Here is a 20,789-nt window from a genome sequence, read left to right as displayed (position 1 = left end):
TTGACCCTTCGACAGGAAGCAATGCCGCACTTTTATTGCAAATGTGGGCCTGGATAATGCAACGATTCTATTACAATGCCATCAGATTATTGCCGCGCTTAGTCAGTGGTCAGAGCGGCGCTCCGCCCACCTCATCGAAGGAATCAGCCGCCGTGAACTGTGTATGATAAGAGTGGCATAAATTGAGCGGAAAGAATTGCTACGTTACACTGGCCATGGATTTATCCGGGACACCAGTTGTGGGCTAGGTTACTGTAATGATTTTATTCCAATATGTCATTCCTCGTCGCGCTTCGTTAGTGGTCAGAGCGATATCCCCTGTTATCAGCCGGATCAGCTGGCCGTGAATGGTAAATGCCAAGTGTGGCGCAGAATCGAGTCCTAGCAATCGCTACATTACACCGGAACCGCTATTTACGGACAGCTGGTGCTTCTAAGGCGGGCCGTCGCTCTAATCGCTGAAGCGCGAAAAGGTATGGCGTATCGCCTGTGCTACTCGTAGCACAGACTATCTCGCTTCATTGGCATCGAATAAATTGTGCGCTGCCTGTAACGTTTCAAGCTGCATGGTAGATCGACGTTCCCAACAGATGCTGTGGATGCTGAGCGAGTGCTGATAATGTTGCGAATGTTTTGCCGCATAAGCGTTGTCTACTAGAGTTGCGGAGTGGAGCCCTCCATTCAATTCCTACTCCATTCCGGAGAGTAATCATCACCGTAATTCCACTCCTTTTAACTCCTCGGAATGGCGACAAATAGGCCGTTCCCACTCCTGTAGTGGCTGAATTGGTCGATTCCGTTCTTCTAAATCCTGTAATTGAAACTTGTTCTCTTCAATTGTTTTCTAGTTGCGCTTACATGCTTAGAGACAAAAAAGCCTACTTATGGAGGTTTAAGAACATAAATAATATCACGTGCAATTTTTTCGCAGAGGAACAAACACTATTTGTGGCTTCTGATCTCTTCAGTGTGCTGTTGATTGTAATCGCTCAAATAATTATTCATTCGAGTAAACCAAACTACATAATTATCTTGCACTGGGTCCTCCGTGATTGGCGAGCGTAATAATTCCAGAAAAAAGCCGACAAGCAAAATTAGATGGTCATCTTCAAGGACAATGATGCTGTCGCAGTAAATGATTTCAGAGCCGAAGGCATCGTCCTATCTTCCCATAGCACCGCCAAAACACAAATCAGTTGCTAGGTGGGTTCTTGTTTTACGTACTAAAGAGTAGTTACGTCACTCGCTGCTTGGTTGCTCCAGTCAAGCTGCCATCGCCAAGGCAGCTTGCGCAACAGTAATGTTTACCGGGAAACGTATGCTGTGATGTAGGCGCAGGAGCGCTTTATCGTCGGTGATATGGTTCGGATGGTTGTTTTGAGCTTGTAGCTTTATTGAAACGTTATGGTGTTCTGCATTTTTGTTATAGTGTAGCCGCGTTGATATTTAGAACTTGCATAAACAGTGCCTTGACATTTGCCCTATTCTGGTCCATTCGCAAAAAAAAAATATGCAAGCGTTTGAGATTGGCTGTGTCTGAATATTGCAGCATTGATTTACATTGATGATGTGCCTTTGTAGCGATTCGGCAAGCAGTATAACAAAAACAAATAACTTATAACTAAAACGCCGACCCCGACCCTTCGAAGAAAGTATCGTCGAGGTGTCGTCGCTTTTCCGTCACCGCCGACGGCGACGGAAAACTCGGTTCATGCGGAACCCAGCATCCGGGCCGGAGGCGCGATCGGTTCCCCGGGCGAGGCGCACGAGTAGTTAGCGGCGATGCGGGACATTCGGTGCTCCTTGCTGCAGCCGAACGTCTCGGCGAAGCCGCCGGTCAGCGCCGCCGGGACGTCGCAGCGCAACCGCGCGGGCGTGAAACCCAACGATCCCGGCACCACTTCGTCCGCGACGGACGCGCACCACTTGAAGCAGGAGGCGATGAAGAACAGCTCGCGCTCCGTGAAGCCCGTGACGCGGGAGATCCAGGAGGCCGGCTCGGTGGCATTACCCGCCTGCGTGCGCCGACGCGATTTACTCGGTGACGAGGTATAACATGCGGGAGAGGCTGCACACACAAGAGAGCGCCATGCACCTGCCTGTATCCCTACTGGTGTCGAGAAATAGCTTCGCTTAAGTTTTCGCCCGCACGAAGAAGAGGAGCCTTTGTTCTTCGGCAACAATGAGGTTGCCGAGGTCGCGTACCGGCTCAGAACGGCCAAAATTCCGAAGACAGCTCACCGCTCAAATGCCTCGTTTGAAAACCTTTTTCAAAGACATTGTCTGCAAAGTACCTCCTCTTCAGCGACTCTCCCGCCTCCCCTCTTTATTTGTTGGTGAGCGCCTATGACGAGATGTATTGGGAAACGCTAAATAGACCGACTGATCGCTTCACAAGCCTTTCACTCACACCTGGCGCACAAAAAGCACCCCAAGCAAGGCGAAAGGTTGTCCCGGCGAGGACGCGCTTGAGAAAAAAAAGAATACGAAAGTGGGGACAAAGGTATACTAATGATAAGAAAGTAAAGAGGGACTGCAGAAGAGGTGATTAAATGGCGCTTGCATACATGTTCCCTAAAGGGAACACTTGTTACTGCGTTCTTGGCATGTCACCGATCATAGTCATCTGCACACGCACTTCCATACATAAGGAATATCCTACTTGGCTATCAAGCTACTGGAAGGAACAATACCGCTTACGAGCTCACCTGAGGTTGGGTGAGTCGGACTCGTTGGCTACAGCCCTAAAAGCTATTTTGGAAACTGCCCGACTTTAGGGACATCTTTAATTAAGTATAGAATGGCTATAGACAGCCTATTGAGCGGTAGAATCAGGAAAAAAAAAAACGTTCTGCAACAACCTGTGTGAAAGTGTCTGGGCCAAGTTAGAACACAAAGAATAAGCTTTTAGCGACTTTTGTATATTGGAAGTAAGTATGCAGTCAAAAAAAAATTTCCCACGAGAACATCAATTGACATCGCTGTTGTATGCCTTTCCTTGTGTAGTACGAACGCTATGACACGCTGATATGCGCATGACGCTCTTGAAGTGAAAACACAGATGCTGAAATAAAGACAAAAACAACAACAAAAACACGGAAGACACGCAGCGCAACAAGATGACAAGTATACTTTGGGGTGGGATAAGTTTAAAAGGGTTAATGGTCTGCGGAGAATATGTAAACTATAAGCCAAAAAACATAAGCTGTATAGACTCTCTCTCATATATATACGCGTGTGTGTGTGTGTGTGTGTGTGCGTGTTCTCACCATCTGATCACGTGGCGTGGGAACTAAAATGTGAGAGCGCTTGTAGAAAGCAAACCTAATGCAACCCAGATTCATCTAAGCGCCAATCCTTATAAAGCATTTCCGTCGGTGACCGGCATCGTGCTAACTTGCGCGACTGCCACAGGCAATAAAAAACACGTAGTGTGTATATATATATATATATATATATATATATATATATATATATATATATATATATATATATATATATATATATATATATATATATATATATATATATATATATATATCGGCACACCCACCCTCCTTTTTAGAGCGCGAAAGAAAGAAGAAAGAAAGAAGAAAAGGTAAGTGTATGGTTAGTTGGCCAAGCATGTTCCAGTCAGTTCTGCGAAATACGCTAGTTCGGTGCAAATACCACTCTTCCTAAAATGGCACTCCATGACACCGACTTACGCGATAAATAAACGCATAGGAGCTGACTTGTTTCTCCGAAAAAACAAAAGGTAAGCATACAGCCTATTAGATTGTCGGCCCAAGAGCGTCCAGCCACTTCTCTCAAATGTGATGGTTCGGCGAAAATGCAACTTCTCATGCTAATACAGATGATGGCACTCATTTATGCTACGAATAGGTTTTACTGAAAGGTTTTACGAAGGTTTTACTGAAAATTATGTAAAGCATACGAAAGGAAAATGTTTGTCGAGGCAGGTCCAATCATTTTCTCGTGTGCGATAGTTCGGCGTGAATACCAGTCTGGCTGCTGATTAAATTTAATTCTGGGACTATATACGAGCCAGGACAACGATTTGTTTACGAGGCACGATGAAGTGGGGGACTCCGGTTTTAATTTTCGCCAGCAGGAGCCCCAATGCATGGGATACGGGCGTTATTTTTTTTTCATTTAGTTACAATCGCAATGCGGCAGTCCCGACAGGGATTCTATCCCGCGACCTCGTGCTTAGCAGCGCAACACCATCCCCCCTAAGCCACCGTGGCGGATTGCCAGCTCGTGAACCTGCCGATGCTGTTTTACGCGATTAATAAACGGACACCTGGAAATTGGCTTTCTCGAAGAAAAAAAATAACGCAGGTAAGTGAATAGACTACTAGAATGTCGGCCATGTCAGGTCAACTCCCCTTACTCAAATGCGTTGGTTTAACGGAAATAGCACTCCCCCTGCGAATGGACACGCCTATGCCAAATTATGCGCTCAATAAGCGCATTACGCAAATTGGCTTTTGAGAGAAAAAAAAGAAAGCAAGTTTAAAGTCCAATATTGGCCTCTCAAGGTGCATGTAACGACTTTAATCAAATTCTCTGTTTCAGCGCATATACCACTCCCCTTGCCGACTTCCACGTCGATGTCGATTTCCACGATTAATGAATATATATGTGGAAATTGGATTTTCCGAAAAACAAAGTAATCAAATTGTCCATTACAGTTTCGGAGTAATCACGTCCACCCTTTTTTAAAATGAACTTGTTAGACACAAATCCCACTACACATTGTAATTTACGTGCCTATGCCGATTTACGCACTGAAAAAAAACTGATTTGTGCAAATTGTCCTGTTTTTAGAATGAGCAAAGTAATATAACCCATTAAAACATCGGCCTCCAATTAGGGTGCATGCAACAACCTTAATCCATTTCGCTAGCGCAAATACCACACTCCTTGATAATGCACATGCGTACGCCGATTTACGCGATGAATAAAAACACGTGTGAAAATTACGAATTGCAAAAAAAGAAAGAAAGCTAGAAATAAAAGTGATGCCTACAGCTCATTGTGATGTCGGCCTTGTAAGGCCCACCGTTTTCGTTGAAATGAGCTTAGCTGTAGAGTTTGAAGTGTCCTAGTTGTAGAGCGCCCGCCTCTGTCGCGGGAGGCTCTGAGTTCGATTCCCACCGCCGCCGGGCACCCACTGGTTCTCACGTGGGAACAAGTGTACGGCGACGTGGCGTTCGGCTTTCTTCAGAAGTGATATACTTCGGAGAGGAGCCTACGCCCTCAACTGCCGCCGAAACCCTCGTTATCACACACACACACACATACGCGCGCACACGCACACACGATCACAAACACACACATACACACAGAAGAAATATGTTTATGCCACTCCAAACCTATTCCTCTTGCTAATGCCCATTCCTACGACCAACCATTATAGAGATATGATAGGTGCCAGTGATACTAGCCCAAACTGTGACCACTATGAGGTGCCAGAAACACTTGAACATATATTTTGCGTGTGTCCAGCGTACGCGCAAGAACGACAGCAACTTGCCTCTTCCATTGCAACGATCCATGAGAGATCGCTGTCAGACGAATTTCTTTTAGGTCCTTGGCCTAATGCAAGCAGCGCAGCCCTGGTAACAAGTGCCGCTATAGCATTTTTCCGAGCCACTGGGCTGGACGCACGGCTTTAGAGATGCCACAACCCTTTGAATTTGTATATACGCATCTCTTCCTTATACCATCATCATTCATCAGCCCTTTCCCTCCCCGTCCCTTTTCCCCAGTGTAGAGTAGCAGGCCAGAGCAAGTTATAGCTCAGGCCGACCTCTCTGCTTTTCTGAAAATAAAATTCTCTCTCTCTCTCTCTACGCCCAATTACTCGGTGAATAAACGGACATGCGCAAATTGGCCTTTTGAAAAAAGAAAGGTGAGTCTGTAGCGCATTAAAACCTCGCCATACCAAGATGCGTGCAAATTCGTTGTCAAGTTTCGCTGTTTCAGAGGAAATACCATTCGCACTGCTAATGCACGTGCACACGCCAATTCACGCACTGAAGAAACAGATATGTGCAAACGCGCTTTTGAGAAAAAACAGGTGAGTCTCTACCGGATTATAACATCGTCCTCTCATGGTAAATGCTACTACATTGCCCAAAATCGCCCCTTCCTAATTCAATGCCTACGCCGATTTGTCCGATGAATAAAGAGATATGTGGAAATTCGATTTTTCGTAATGGAACCAAGCCTATAGGCCAACAATATGTCGGCGCAGTCAAATTATGGGGTTTTACTTGCCAAAACCACTTTCTGATTATGAGGCACGCCGTAGTGGAGGACTCCGAAAATTTCGACCACCTGGGGTTCTTTAACGTGCACCTAAAGGTACGTACACGGGTGTTTTCGCATTTCGCCCGCATCGAAATGCGGCCGGCGTGGCCGGGATTTGATCCCGCCACCTTCGGCGCAGTCTAATCCAATCATATATTTTTTTTTGATGAGCTGGTTCGGTAAAAATCCCATTCCCCTTGCAAATGCATGTGCTGACGACTATTTAGGCACTGAACAAAGGGATATGTCATATTAACGTGTGTATTCTATGCAGATAACGAAGATAGGGACATTAACCGACCTAATCAAGGGGGTCAGTGGGATTCGGCGAGGACGAAGAAGACATGTCTCTGGCCTGTTTTGTTTTTGAAGAAGTTGTCCTGCGGTTCTTGAACGTCTTCCTGTCTATTGTCCGCGTTGTACTGCGACACTGGTGGAGGTGCGGGGTACTGACCGCGCCTGAGGCTCCGGAGTCCTTCTGCGAGTCGTTCCTCTAGTCCGGAGGCGTTATCACCAGTAACGACACCCGTGCATCGCTTTAGTCGTCGACTGCTAGGCCTTGCCCTGGAGTTCTCCTCTCTTCAACAACCTCTCTCCAGGAGCTTCATACATCTCGCAATGGCCGAAACCAGCCAACCGAAAGCACCCCAAAGCAGCCGGTTTTCCAGTCCACAGCGAGTAACCGTTCTGCGTCCTCTGGTTCCCGATCGCTATCGAGGTGCAGTCTTCGAAGATATTGAAGACTGGCTTGACAAGTATGAACGCGTCACACAGATTAACCAGTGGACTGAGCAGCAAAAGCTCTCCCATGTCCAATTCGCCCTTGACGACAGTGGCTGTACTTGGTACGAGAACCGCGAAGCTAGCCTACCGACATGGAATGATTTTTGTCAGAAAATCACAGATACTTTTGCGGGTGCCGACCGACGCGACCGCGAACAGCAGATGATGGAGCTACGGGTACAACAACCTAATGAGTCGGTCACAATGTTTCCTTGGGCTATAGGCTTAGTGTTTTAGAGCGCAGCTCTTTGGCGTCCGTTCCTGGGTTTCGCGTCGTCGTCGGCGTTGTCGTCGGCGTTGTCGGCGTTGTCGTCGGCCTCGTAACCAGCTCGCCGACGAATCTGCTGCTCCGCCGCCGCGCATGCGCGCTGTCGGCTCTCCGGGCGAGGGAGGATGATGGAAGGGAGGAGGAGAGACTGTGGAGGAGGGCTGGCTACACAAATGGCTCTTTGGCGTCCGTTCCTGGGTTTCGCGTCGGCGTTGTCGTCGGCCTCGTAACCAGCTCCGCCCCCCTTTCATCCCCCCAGCGCTAGCAGCGACCGACTGATACCGCTTTCGTGAGTCCGCTACCGCACTCACGAAAGACGTCGTGCACTTCCTGCAACTCGCATTAACCGTCCATCGATCCACACCGATGTTAGTAGTGGGGGACTTTAATGTTGACATAAAGACAAACAGCAATTTCCTAACACTTATGCGGGAGAACATCCCGTTCCTCTCGCTCGTAACGCGTCCCACGGCTGTGACAACCTCGCGAGGCACTTGTATAGATCTCGTCTTTGAGAATCAAGCATTGGTGTACCAAGTCGAACATAAATCAGTCTATTTCTCCGACCACAAAGCTTCCTTCATGACTGTCAAGAACTGTTAGTGCAGTCTTTGTTAAAGGAATACGTGTGAAAAATAAAAAAAAATTCTGTGATAGCGCATACATGTGTTGCTCGATTTCTTTGCCTCAATCTATCGAAAAGGTGAAACAGCTTATTTGCTGCGCTCAAATTTCGCATTAGGAAGTAACGTAATCGTCGGTAATTTTTTTCCATTTTTGAAGAAAATATAAACTTCCCCTGTACACGTTTTTACCTCGTAAATCGGCATCAGCGCATGCGAGAGGAGCGATCTATTTAAATAACCAGCCCTTTAGAGCGAAATTATGGCACCCGGCTGAAACGATATTTCCATGGGCTATAGGCTTAGTGTTTTTTCCATTTTCAAGAAAATATAAACTTCCCCTAAACACGTATTTACCGCGTAAATCGGCATCAGGGCATGCGAGGGGAGCGATCTATTTAAATAACCAGCCCTTTAGAACGAAATTATGGCACCCGGCTGAAACGATATTTCCATGGGCTATAGGCTTAGTGTTTTTTCCATTTTCAAGAAAAAAATTGGAGGACGCTTAAGCTTCGCCTTCAAGAGCGGGACGCGACAGCGTTCCCGTCGACCCGCCAAGGGGTATAAGAGAATGCGCTATGGCACAGCGATCACTTACGATGCGCCCCGCATCGGACTTAGCGCCCACCTATCACGCGGTGAGCGTCGAGCAACGCAGCGTTCGGCGCGGCAACGAAACGTGCGCCTGAGCGAACGGAACGAACCAAAGAACTCGGTGTCTCGGAGGGGAAACGATCTACGCCAGCCAAACGTCGCGATCGGCACGGGCAGGGAGATAGATAGTAATCTAAAGAAAGGACCGGGAGCACGGCGAAGCGTCGTCAGGGGAGAGGGAGTCCCGCGACGCGCCTGGCAGCGGTCCCAATGCGCGCGCGGCGCGCCTCCTGTCAGGGCAGCGCCGTACATTGAGAGGAGGGGGTCTTCTGTGTTTGCCGCAAGATGGCTCTGCGTGTGCGGAAAGCGCAGAAGAAATGCAGCGGAAACGCACTTCGCAACTCGTGGAATTGTGACTTCTGTACGTTACATGTTCATAATTACCGATATACAACGCAGTATAACTTTCCACGGCTCGTTTCGAAGGCGACACCGCATTCACTAGAGGCGCGTTTGCACCGCTTGGAAGCATCGAACTCGTGGCTGAGTGGTAGCGTCTCCGTCTCACACTCCGGAGACCCTGGTTCGATTCCCACCGGGCCAATCTTGGAACTTGCTTTTTATTTATGAAGCGCCTGCCGTGATTTATCGCTCACGGTCAACGCCGCAAACGCCGACACCGACGCCGACGACACCGGCTATTCTGCGACACGAGCTCCTTAACGCTATCGCGTTAATATAAACTACCCCTAAACACGTATTTACCGCGTAAATCGGCATCAGGGCATGCGAAAGGAGCGATCTATGTAAAAACCAGCCCTTTAGAACGAAATTATGGCACCCGGCTGAAACGATATTTCCATGGGGTATAGGCTTAGTGTTTTTTCCATTTCCAAGAAAATATAAGCTACCCCTAAACACGTATTTACCGCGTAAATCGGCATCAGGGCATGCGAGAGGAGCGATCTATGCAAAGAACCAGCCCTTTAGAGCGAAATTATTGCACAAGGCTGAAACGATATTTCCATGGGCTATAGGCTTAGTGTTTTTTCCATTTTCAAGAAAATATAAACTTCCCCTAAACACGTATTTACCGCGTAAATCGGCATCAGGGCATGCGAGAGGAGCGATCTATGTAAAGAACCAGTCCTTTAGAGCGAAATTATTGCACCCGGCTGAAACGATTTTTCCATGGGCTATAAGGCTTAGTGTTTTTTCAATTTTTCAAGAAAATATAAACTTCCCCTGAACACGTATTTACCGCGTAAATCGGCATCAGGGCATGCGAGAGGAGCGATCTGTGTAAAGAACAAGCCCTTTAGAGCGAAATTATTGCCTCCGGCTGAAACGATATTTCCATGGGCTATAGGCTTAGTGTTTTTTCAATTTTTCAAGAAAATATAAACTTCCCCTAAACACGTATTTACCGCGTAAATCGGCATCAGGGCATGTGAGAGGAGCGATCTATCTAAAGAACCAGCCCTTTAGAGTGAAATTAATGTCCCCGGCTGAAACGATATTCCCATGGGCTATAGGCTTAGTGTTTTTTCAATTTTTCAAGAAAATATAAACTTCCCCTAAACACGTGTTTACCGCGTAAATCGGCATCAGGGAATGTGAGAGGAGCGATCTATCTAAAGAACCAGCCCTTTAGAGCGAAATTATTGCACCCGGCTGAAACGATATTTCCGTGGGCTATAGGCTTAGTGTTTTTTCAATTTTTTAAGAAAATATAACCTTCCCCTAAACACGTATTTACCGCGTAAATCGGCATCAGGGCATGCGAGAGGAGCGATCTATCTAAAGAACCAGCACTTTAAAGCGAAATTATTGCACCCGGCTAAAACGATATTTCCATGGGCTATAGGCTTAGTGTTTTTTCAATTTTTTAAGAAAATATAACCTTCCCCTAAACACGTATTTACCGCGTAAATCGGCATCAGGGCATGCGAGAGGAGCGATCTATCTAAAGAACCAGCACTTTAGAGCGAAATTATTGCACACGGCTGAAACGATATTTCCATGGGCTATAGGCTTAGTGTTTTTTCAATTTTTCAAGAAAATATAAACTTCCCCGAAACACGTATTTACCGCGTAAATCGGCATCAGGGCATGTGAGAGGAGCGATCTATCTAAAGAACCAGCCCTTTAGAGCGAAATTATTGCACCCGGCTGAAACGATATTTCCATGGGCTATAGGCTTAGTGTTTTTTTCAATTTTTCAAGAAAATATAACCTTCCCCTAAACAAGTATTTACCGCGTAAATCGGCATCAGGGCATGCGAGAGGAGCAATCTATGCCAAGAACCAGCCCTTTAGAGCGAAATTATTGCACCCGGCTGAAACGATATTTCCATGGGCTATAGGTTTAGTGTTTTTTCCATTTTCAGGAAAATATAAACTACCCCTAAACACGTATTTACCGCGTAAATCGGCATCAGGGCATGCGAGAGGAGCGATCTATGCAAAGAACCAGCCCTTTAGAGCGAAATTATAGCACCCGGCAGAAACGATATTTCCATGGGCTATAGGCTTAGTGTTTTTTCCATTTTCAAGAAAATATAAACTTCCCCTAAACACGTATTTACCGCGTAAATCGGCATCAGGGCATGTGAGAGGAGCGATCTATCTAAAGAACCAGCCCTTTAGAGCGAAATTATTGCACCCGGCTGAAGCGATATTTCCATGGGCTATAGGCTTAGTGTTTTTTCAATTTTTCAAGAAAATATAAACTTCCCCTAAACACGTATTTACCGCGTAAATCGGCATCAGGGCATGTGAGAGGAGCGATCTATCTAAAGAACCAGCCCTTTAGATCGAAATTATTGCACCCGGCTGAAACGATATTTCCATGGGCTATAGGCTTAGTGTTTTTTCAATTTTTCAAGAAAATATAAACTTCCCCTAAACACATATTTACCGCGTAAATCGGCATCAGGGCATGCGAGAGGAGCGATCTATGTAAAGAACAAGCCCTTTAGAGCGAAATTATTGCCTCCGGCTGAAAGGATATTTCCATGGGCTATAGGCTTAGTGTTTTTTCAATTTTTCAAGAAATATAAACTTCCCCTAAACACGTATTTACCGCGTAAATCGGCATCAGGGCATGTGAGAGGAGCGATCTATCTAAAGAACCAGCCCTTTAGAGTGAAATTAATGCCCCCGGCTGAAACGATATTTCCATGGGCTATAGGCTTAGTGTTTTTTCAATTTTTCAAGAAAATATAACCGTCCCCTAAACACGTATTTACCGCGTAAATCGGCATCAGGGCATGCGAGAGGAGTGATCTATCTAAAGAACCAGCCCTTTAGAGCGAAATTATTGCACCCGGCTGAAACGATATTTCCCTGGGCTATAGGCTCAGTGTTTTTTCAATTTTTCAAGAAAATATAAACTTCCCCTAAACACGTATTTACCGCGTAAATCGGCATCAGGGTTTGCGAGAGGAGCGATCTATCTAAAGAACCGGCCCTTTACAGCGAAATTATTGCACCCGGCTGAAACGATATTTCCATGGGCTATAGGCTTAGTGTTTTTTCAGTTTTTCAAGAAAATATAAACTTCCCCTAAACACGTATTTACCGCGTAAATCGGCATCAGGGCATGCGAGAGCAGCGATCTATGTAAAGAACCGGCCCTTTACAGCGAAATTATTGCACCCGGCTGAAACGATATTTCCATGGGCTATAGGCTTAGTGTTTTTTCAAATTTCAAGAAAATATAAACTTCCCCTAAACACGTATTCACCGCGTAAATCGGCATCAGGGCTTGCGAGAGGAGCGATCTATGTAAAGGACCAGCCCTTTAGAGCGAAATTATTGCACCCGGCTGAAACGATATTTCCATGGGCTATAGGCTTAGTGTTTTTTCAGTTTTTCAAGAAAATATAAACTACCCCTAAACACGTATTTACCGCGTAAATCGGCATCAGGGCATGCGAGAGGAGCGATCTATCTAAAGAACCGGCCCTTTACAGCGAAATTATTGCACCCGGCTGAAACGATATTTCCATGGGCTATAGGCTAAGTGTTTTTTCAATTTTTCAAGAAAATATAAACTTCCCCTAAACACGTATTCACCGCGTAAATCGGCATCAGGGCTTGCGAGAGGAGCGATTTATGTAAAGAACCAGCCCTTTAGAGCGAAATTATTGCACCCGGCTGAAACGATATTTCCATGGGCTATAGGCTTAGTGTTTTTTCAGTTTTTCAAGAAAATATAAACTTCCCCTAAACACGTATTTACTGCGTAAATCGGCATCAGGGCATGCGAGAGGAGCGATCTATCTAAAGAACCGGCCCTTTACAGCGAAATTATTGCACCCGGCTGAAACGATATTTCCATGGGCTATAGGCTTAGTGTTTTTTCAGTTTTTCAAGAAAATATAAACTTCCCCTAAACACGTATTTACCGCGTAAATCGGCATCAGAGCATGCGAGAGGAGCGATCTATCTAAAGAACCGGCCCTTTACAGCGAAATTATTGCACCCGGCTGAAACGATATTTCCATGGGCTATATAGGCTTAGTGTTTTTTCAATTTTTCAAGAAAATATAAACTTCCCCTAAACACGTATTCACCGCGTAAATCGGCACCAGGGCTTGCGAGAGGAGCGATCTATGTAAAGAACCAGCCCTTTAGAGCGAAATTATTGCACCCGGCTGAAACGATATTTCCATGGGCTATAAGCTTAGTGTTTTTTCAATTTTTCAAGAAAATATAAACTTCCCCTAAACACGTATTTACTGCGTAAATCGGCATCAGGGCATGCGAGAGGGGCGATCTATGTAAAGAACAAGCCCTGTAGAGCGAAATTATTGCCCCCGACTGAAACGATATTTCCATGGGCTATAGGCTTAGTGTTTGTTCCATTTATCAAGAAAATATAAACTTCCCCTAACACGTATTTAACGCGTAAATCGGCATCAGGGCATGCGAGAGGAGCGATCTATCTAAAGAACCAGCCCTTTAGAGCGAAATTATTGCACACGGCTGAAACGATATTTCCATGTCCTATAGGCTTAGTGTTTTTTCAATTTTTCAAGAAAATATAAACTTCCCCTAAACACGTATTTACCGCGTAAATCGGCATCAGGGCATGCGAGAGGAGCGATCTATCTAAAGAACCAGCCCTTTAGAGCGAAATTATTGCACCCGGCTGAAACGATATTTCCATGAACTATAGGCTTAGTGTTTTTTCAATTTTTCAAGAAAATATAAACTTCACCTAAACACGTATTTACCGCGTAAATCGGCATCAGGGCATGTGAGAGGAGCGATCTATCTAAAGAACCAGCACTTTAGAGCGAAATTATTGCACCCGGCTGAAACGATATTTCCATGGGCTATAGGCTTAGTGTTTTTTGAATTTTTCAAGAAAATATAAACTTCCCCTAAACACGTATTTACCGCGTAAATCTGCATCAGGGCATGTGAGAGGAGCGATCTATCTAAAAAACCAGCCCTTTAGAGGGAAATTATTGCCCCCGGCTGAAACGATATTTCCATGGGCTATAGGCTTAGTGTTTTTTCAATTTTTCAAGAAAATATAAACTTCCCCTAAACACGTATTTACCGCGTAAATCGGCATCAGGGCATGTGAGTGGAGCGATCTATCTAAAGAACGAGCCCTTTAGCGCGAAATTATTGCACCCGGCTGAAACGATATTTCCATGGGCTATAGGCTTAGTGTTTTTTCAATTTTTCAAGAAAAATATAAACTTCCCCTAAACAAGCATTTACCGCGTAAATCGGCATCAGGGCATGTGAGAGGAGCGATCTATCTAAAGAACCAGCCCTTTAGAGCGAAATTATTGCACCCGGCTGAAACGATATTTCCATGGGCTATAGGCTTAGTGTTTTTTCAATTTTTCAAGAAAATATAAACTTCCATTAAACAGGCATTTACCGCGTAAATCGGCATCAGGGCATGTGAGAGGAGCGATCTATCTAAAGAACCAGCCCTTTAGAGCGAAATTATTGCACCCGGCTGAAACGATATTTCCATGGGCTATAAGATTAGTGTTTTTTCAATTTTTCAAGAAAATATAAACTTCCCCTAAACACGTATTTACTGCGTAAATCGGCATCAGGGCATGCGAGAGGGGCGATCTATCTAAAGAACCAGGCCTTTAGAGCGAAATTATTGCCCCCGACTGAAACGATATTTCCATGGGCTATAGGCTTAGTGTTTTTTCCATTTATCAAGAAAATATAAACTTCCCCTAACACGTATTTAACGCGTAAATCGGCATCAGGGCATGCGAGAGGAGCGATCTATCTAAAGAACCAGCCCTTTAGAGCGAAATTATTGCACACGGCTGAAACGATATTTCCATGTCCTATAGGCTTAGTGTTTTTTCAATTTTTCAAGAAAATATAAACTTCCCCTAAACACGTATTTACCGCGTAAATCTGCATCAGGGCATGTGAGAGGAGCGATCTATGTAAAGAACCAGCCCTTTAGAGCGAAATTATTGCACCCGGCTGAAACGATATTTCCATGGGCTATAGGCTTAGTGTTTTTTCAATTTTTCAAGAAATTATAAACTTCCCCTAAACACGTATTTACCGCGTAAATCGGCATCAGGGCATGCGAGAGGAGCGATCTATCTAAAGAAGCAGCCCTTTAGAGCGAAATCATTGCACCCGGCTGAAACGATATTTCCATGGGCTATAGGCTTAGTGTTTTTTCAATTTTTCAAGAAAATATAACCGTCCCCTAAACACGTATTTACCGCGTAAATCGGCATCAGGGCATGCGAGAGGAGTGATCTATCTAAAGAACCAGCCCTTTAGAGCGAAATTATTGCACCCGGCTGAAACGATATTTCCCTGGGCTATAGGCTCAGTGTTTTTTCAATTTTTCAAGAAAATATAAACTTCCCCTAAACACGTATTTACCGCGTAAATCGGCATCAGGGTTTGCGAGAGGAGCGATCTATCTAAAGAACCGGCCCTTTACAGCGAAATTATTGCACCCGGCTGAAACGATATTTCCATGGGCTATAGGCTTAGTGTTTTTTCAGTTTTTCAAGAAAATATAAACTTCCCCTAAACACGTATTTACCGCGTAAATCGGCATCAGGGCATGCGAGAGCAGCGATCTATGTAAAGAACCGGCCCTTTACAGCGAAATTATTGCACCCGGCTGAAACGATATTTCCATGGGCTATAGGCTTAGTGTTTTTTCAAATTTCAAGAAAATATAAACTTCCCCTAAACACGTATTCACCGCGTAAATCGGCATCAGGGCTTGCGAGAGGAGCGATCTATGTAAAGGACCAGCCCTTTAGAGCGAAATTATTGCACCCGGCTGAAACGATATTTCCATGGGCTATAGGCTTAGTGTTTTTTCAGTTTTTCAAGAAAATATAAACTACCCCTAAACACGTATTTACCGCGTAAATCGGCATCAGGGCATGCGAGAGGAGCGATCTATCTAAAGAACCGGCCCTTTACAGCGAAATTATTGCACCCGGCTGAAACGATATTTCCATGGGCTATAGGCTAAGTGTTTTTTCAATTTTTCAAGAAAATATAAACTTCCCCTAAACACGTATTCACCGCGTAAATCGGCATCAGGGCTTGCGAGAGGAGCGATTTATGTAAAGAACCAGCCCTTTAGAGCGAAATTATTGCACCCGGCTGAAACGATATTTCCATGGGCTATAGGCTTAGTGTTTTTTCAGTTTTTCAAGAAAATATAAACTTCCCCTAAACACGTATTTACTGCGTAAATCGGCATCAGGGCATGCGAGAGGAGCGATCTATCTAAAGAACCGGCCCTTTACAGCGAAATTATTGCACCCGGCTGAAACGATATTTCCATGGGCTATAGGCTTAGTGTTTTTTCAGTTTTTCAAGAAAATATAAACTTCCCCTAAACACGTATTTACCGCGTAAATCGGCATCAGAGCATGCGAGAGGAGCGATCTATCTAAAGAACCGGCCCTTTACAGCGAAATTATTGCACCCGGCTGAAACGATATTTCCATGGGCTATATAGGCTTAGTGTTTTTTCAATTTTTCAAGAAAATATAAACTTCCCCTAAACACGTATTCACCGCGTAAATCGGCACCAGGGCTTGCGAGAGGAGCGATCTATGTAAAGAACCAGCCCTTTAGAGCGAAATTATTGCACCCGGCTGAAACGATATTTCCATGGGCTATAAGCTTAGTGTTTTTTCAATTTTTCAAGAAAATATAAACTTCCCCTAAACACGTATTTACTGCGTAAATCGGCATCAGGGCATGCGAGAGGGGCGATCTATGTAAAGAACAAGCCCTGTAGAGCGAAATTATTGCCCCCGACTGAAACGATATTTCCATGGGCTATAGGCTTAGTGTTTGTTCCATTTATCAAGAAAATATAAACTTCCCCTAACACGTATTTAACGCGTAAATCGGCATCAGGGCATGCGAGAGGAGCGATCTATCTAAAGAACCAGCCCTTTAGAGCGAAATTATTGCACACGGCTGAAACGATATTTCCATGTCCTATAGGCTTAGTGTTTTTTCAATTTTTCAAGAAAATATAAACTTCCCCTAAACACGTATTTACCGCGTAAATCGGCATCAGGGCATGCGAGAGGAGCGATCTATCTAAAGAACCAGCCCTTTAGAGCGAAATTATTGCACCCGGCTGAAACGATATTTCCATGAACTATAGGCTTAGTGTTTTTTCAATTTTTCAAGAAAATATAAACTTCACCTAAACACGTATTTACCGCGTAAATCGGCATCAGGGCATGTGAGAGGAGCGATCTATCTAAAGAACCAGCACTTTAGAGCGAAATTATTGCACCCGGCTGAAACGATATTTCCATGGGCTATAGGCTTAGTGTTTTTTGAATTTTTCAAGAAAATATAAACTTCCCCTAAACACGTATTTACCGCGTAAATCTGCATCAGGGCATGTGAGAGGAGCGATCTATCTAAAAAACCAGCCCTTTAGAGGGAAATTATTGCCCCCGGCTGAAACGATATTTCCATGGGCTATAGGCTTAGTGTTTTTTCAATTTTTCAAGAAAATATAAACTTCCCCTAAACACGTATTTACCGCGTAAATCGGCATCAGGGCATGTGAGTGGAGCGATCTATCTAAAGAACGAGCCCTTTAGCGCGAAATTATTGCACCCGGCTGAAACGATATTTCCATGGGCTATAGGCTTAGTGTTTTTTCAATTTTTCAAGAAAATATAAACTTCCCCTAAACAAGCATTTACCGCGTAAATCGGCATCAGGGCATGTGAGAGGAGCGATCTATCTAAAGAACCAGCCCTTTAGAGCGAAATTATTGCACCCGGCTGAAACGATATTTCCATGGGCTATAGGCTTAGTGTTTTTTCAATTTTTCAAGAAAATATAAACTTCCATTAAACAGGCATTTACCGCGTAAATCGGCATCAGGGCATGTGAGAGGAGCGATCTATCTAAAGAACCAGCCCTTTAGAGCGAAATTATTGCACCCGGCTGAAACGATATTTCCATGGGCTATAAGATTAGTGTTTTTTCAATTTTTCAAGAAAATATAAACTTCCCCTAAACACGTATTTACTGCGTAAATCGGCATCAGGGCATGCGAGAGGGGCGATCTATCTAAAGAACCAGGCCTTTAGAGCGAAATTATTGCCCCCGACTGAAACGATATTTCCATGGGCTATAGGCTTAGTGTTTTTTCCATTTATCAAGAAAATATAAACTTCCCCTAACACGTATTTAACGCGTAAATCGGCATCAGGGCATGCGAGAGGAGCGATCTATCTAAAGAACCAGCCCTTTAGAGCGAAATTATTGCACACGGCTGAAACGATATTTCCATGTCCTATAGGCTTAGTGTTTTTTCAATTTTTCAAGAAAATATAAACTTCCCCTAAACACGTATTTACTGCGTAAATCGGCATCAGGGCATGCGAGAGGGGCGATCTATGTAAAGAACAAGCCCTGTAGAGCGAAATTATTGCCCCCGACTGAAACGATATTTCCATGGGCTATAGGCTTAGTGTTTGTTCCATTTATCAAGAAAATATAAACTTCCCCTAACACGTATTTAACGCGTAAATCGGCATCAGGGCATGCGAGAGGAGCGATCTATCTAAAGAACCAGCCCTTTAGAGCGAAATTATTGCACACGGCTGAAACGATATTTCCATGTCCTATAGGCTTAGTGTTTTTTCAATTTTTCAAGAAAATATAAACTTCCCCTAAACACGTATTTACCGCGTAAATCGGCATCAGGGCATGCGAGAGGAGCGATCTATCTAAAGAACCAGCCCTTTAGAGCGAAATTATTGCACCCGGCTGAAACGATATTTCCATGAACTATAGGCTTAGTGTTTTTTCAATTTTTCAAGAAAATATAAACTTCACCTAAACACGTATTTACCGCGTAAATCGGCATCAGGGCATGTGAGAGGAGCGATCTATCTAAAGAACCAGCACTTTAGAGCGAAATTATTGCACCCGGCTGAAACGATATTTCCATGGGCTATAGGCTTAGTGTTTTTTGAATTTTTCAAGAAAATATAAACTTCCCCTAAACACGTATTTACCGCGTAAATCTGCATCAGGGCATGTGAGAGGAGCGATCTATCTAAAAAACCAGCCCTTTAGAGGGAAATTATTGCCCCCGGCTGAAACGATATTTCCATGGGCTATAGGCTTAGTGTTTTTTCAATTTTTCAAGAAAATATAAACTTCCCCTAAACACGTATTTACCGCGTAAATCGGCATCAGGGCATGTGAGTGGAGCGATCTATCTAAAGAACGAGCCCTTTAGCGCGAAATTATTGCACCCGGCTGAAACGATATTTCCATGGGCTATAGGCTTAGTGTTTTTTCAATTTTTCAAGAAAATATAAACTTCCCCTAAACAAGCATTTACCGCGTAAATCGGCATCAGGGCATGTGAGAGGAGCGATCTATCTAAAGAACCAGCCCTTTAGAGCGAAATTATTGCACCCGGCTGAAACGATATTTCCATGGGCTATAGGCTTAGTGTTTTTTCAATTTTTCAAGAAAATATAAACTTCCATTAAACAGGCATTTACCGCGTAAATCGGCATCAGGGCATGTGAGAGGAGCGATCTATCTAAAGAACCAGCCCTTTAGAGCGAAATTATTGCACCCGGCTGAAACGATATTTCCATGGGCTATAAGATTAGTGTTTTTTCAATTTTTCAAGAAAATATAAACTTCCCCTAAACACGTATTTACTGCGTAAATCGGCATCAGGGCATGCGAGAGGGGCGATCTATCTAAAGAACCAGGCCTTTAGAGCGAAATTATTGCCCCCGACTGAAACGATATTTCCATGGGCTATAGGCTTAGTGTTTTTTCCATTTATCAAGAAAATATAAACTTCCCCTAACACGTATTTAACGCGTAAATCGGCATCAGGGCATGCGAGAGGAGCGATCTATCTAAAGAACCAGCCCTTTAGAGCGAAATTATTGCACACGGCTGAAACGATATTTCCATGTCCTATAGGCTTAGTGTTTTTTCAATTTTTCAAGAAAATATAAACTTCCCCTAAACACGTATTTACCGCGTAAATCTGCATCAGGGCATGTGAGAGGAGCGATCTATGTAAAGAACCAGCCCTTTAGAGCGAAATTATTGCACCCGGCTGAAACGATATTTCCATGGGCTATAGGCTTAGTGTTTTTTCAATTTTTCAAGAAATTATAAACTTCCCCTAAACACGTATTTACCGCGTAAATCGGCATCAGGGCATGCGAGAGGAGCGATCTATCTAAAGAAGCAGCCCTTTAGAGCGAAATCATTGCACCCGGCTGAAACGATATTTCCATGGGCTATAGGCTTAGTGTTTTTTCAATTTTTCAAGAAAATATAAACTTCCCCTAAACACGTATTTATCGCGTAAGTCGGCATCAGGGCATGCGAGAGGAGCGATCTATCTAAAGAACCAGCCCTTTAGAGCGAAATTATTGCACACGGCTGAAACGATATTTCCATGGGCTATAGGCTTAGTGTTTTTTCAATTTTTCAAGAAAATATAAACTTCCCCGAAACACGTATTTACCGCGTAAATCGGCATCAGGGCATGTGAGAGGAGCGATCTATCTAAAGAACCAGCCCTTTAGAGCGAAATTATTGCACCCGGCTGAAACGATATTTCCATGGGCTATAAGCTTAGTGTTTTTTCAATTTTTCAAGAAAATATAAACTTCCCC

General features: G+C 44.2%; 1 protein-coding gene across 1 annotated transcript in view; it reads right to left on the bottom strand.

The window, feature by feature from the left end:
• Nucleotides 1–1,177: 1,177 nt before the first annotated feature.
• Nucleotides 1,178–20,789, bottom strand: part of LOC139061154 (endothelin-converting enzyme 1-like) — a 122,050-nt gene continuing 102,438 nt past the window's right edge. Inside the window, exon 11 of the mRNA XM_070540780.1 lies at nucleotides 1,178–2,015. Coding sequence (XP_070396881.1) covers nucleotides 1,710–2,015 — 306 coding nt within the window. The 3' untranslated portion in view covers nucleotides 1,178–1,709. The remainder of the gene's footprint in view (nucleotides 2,016–20,789) is intronic.

This window comes from Dermacentor albipictus, chromosome 6, assembly GCF_038994185.2.
Source record: "Dermacentor albipictus isolate Rhodes 1998 colony chromosome 6, USDA_Dalb.pri_finalv2, whole genome shotgun sequence".
NCBI classification, from domain to species: domain Eukaryota; kingdom Metazoa; phylum Arthropoda; class Arachnida; order Ixodida; family Ixodidae; genus Dermacentor; species Dermacentor albipictus.
The sequence above is the reverse complement of the archived record's forward strand: the minus strand, read 5'-3'. Positions and strand labels throughout refer to the sequence as shown.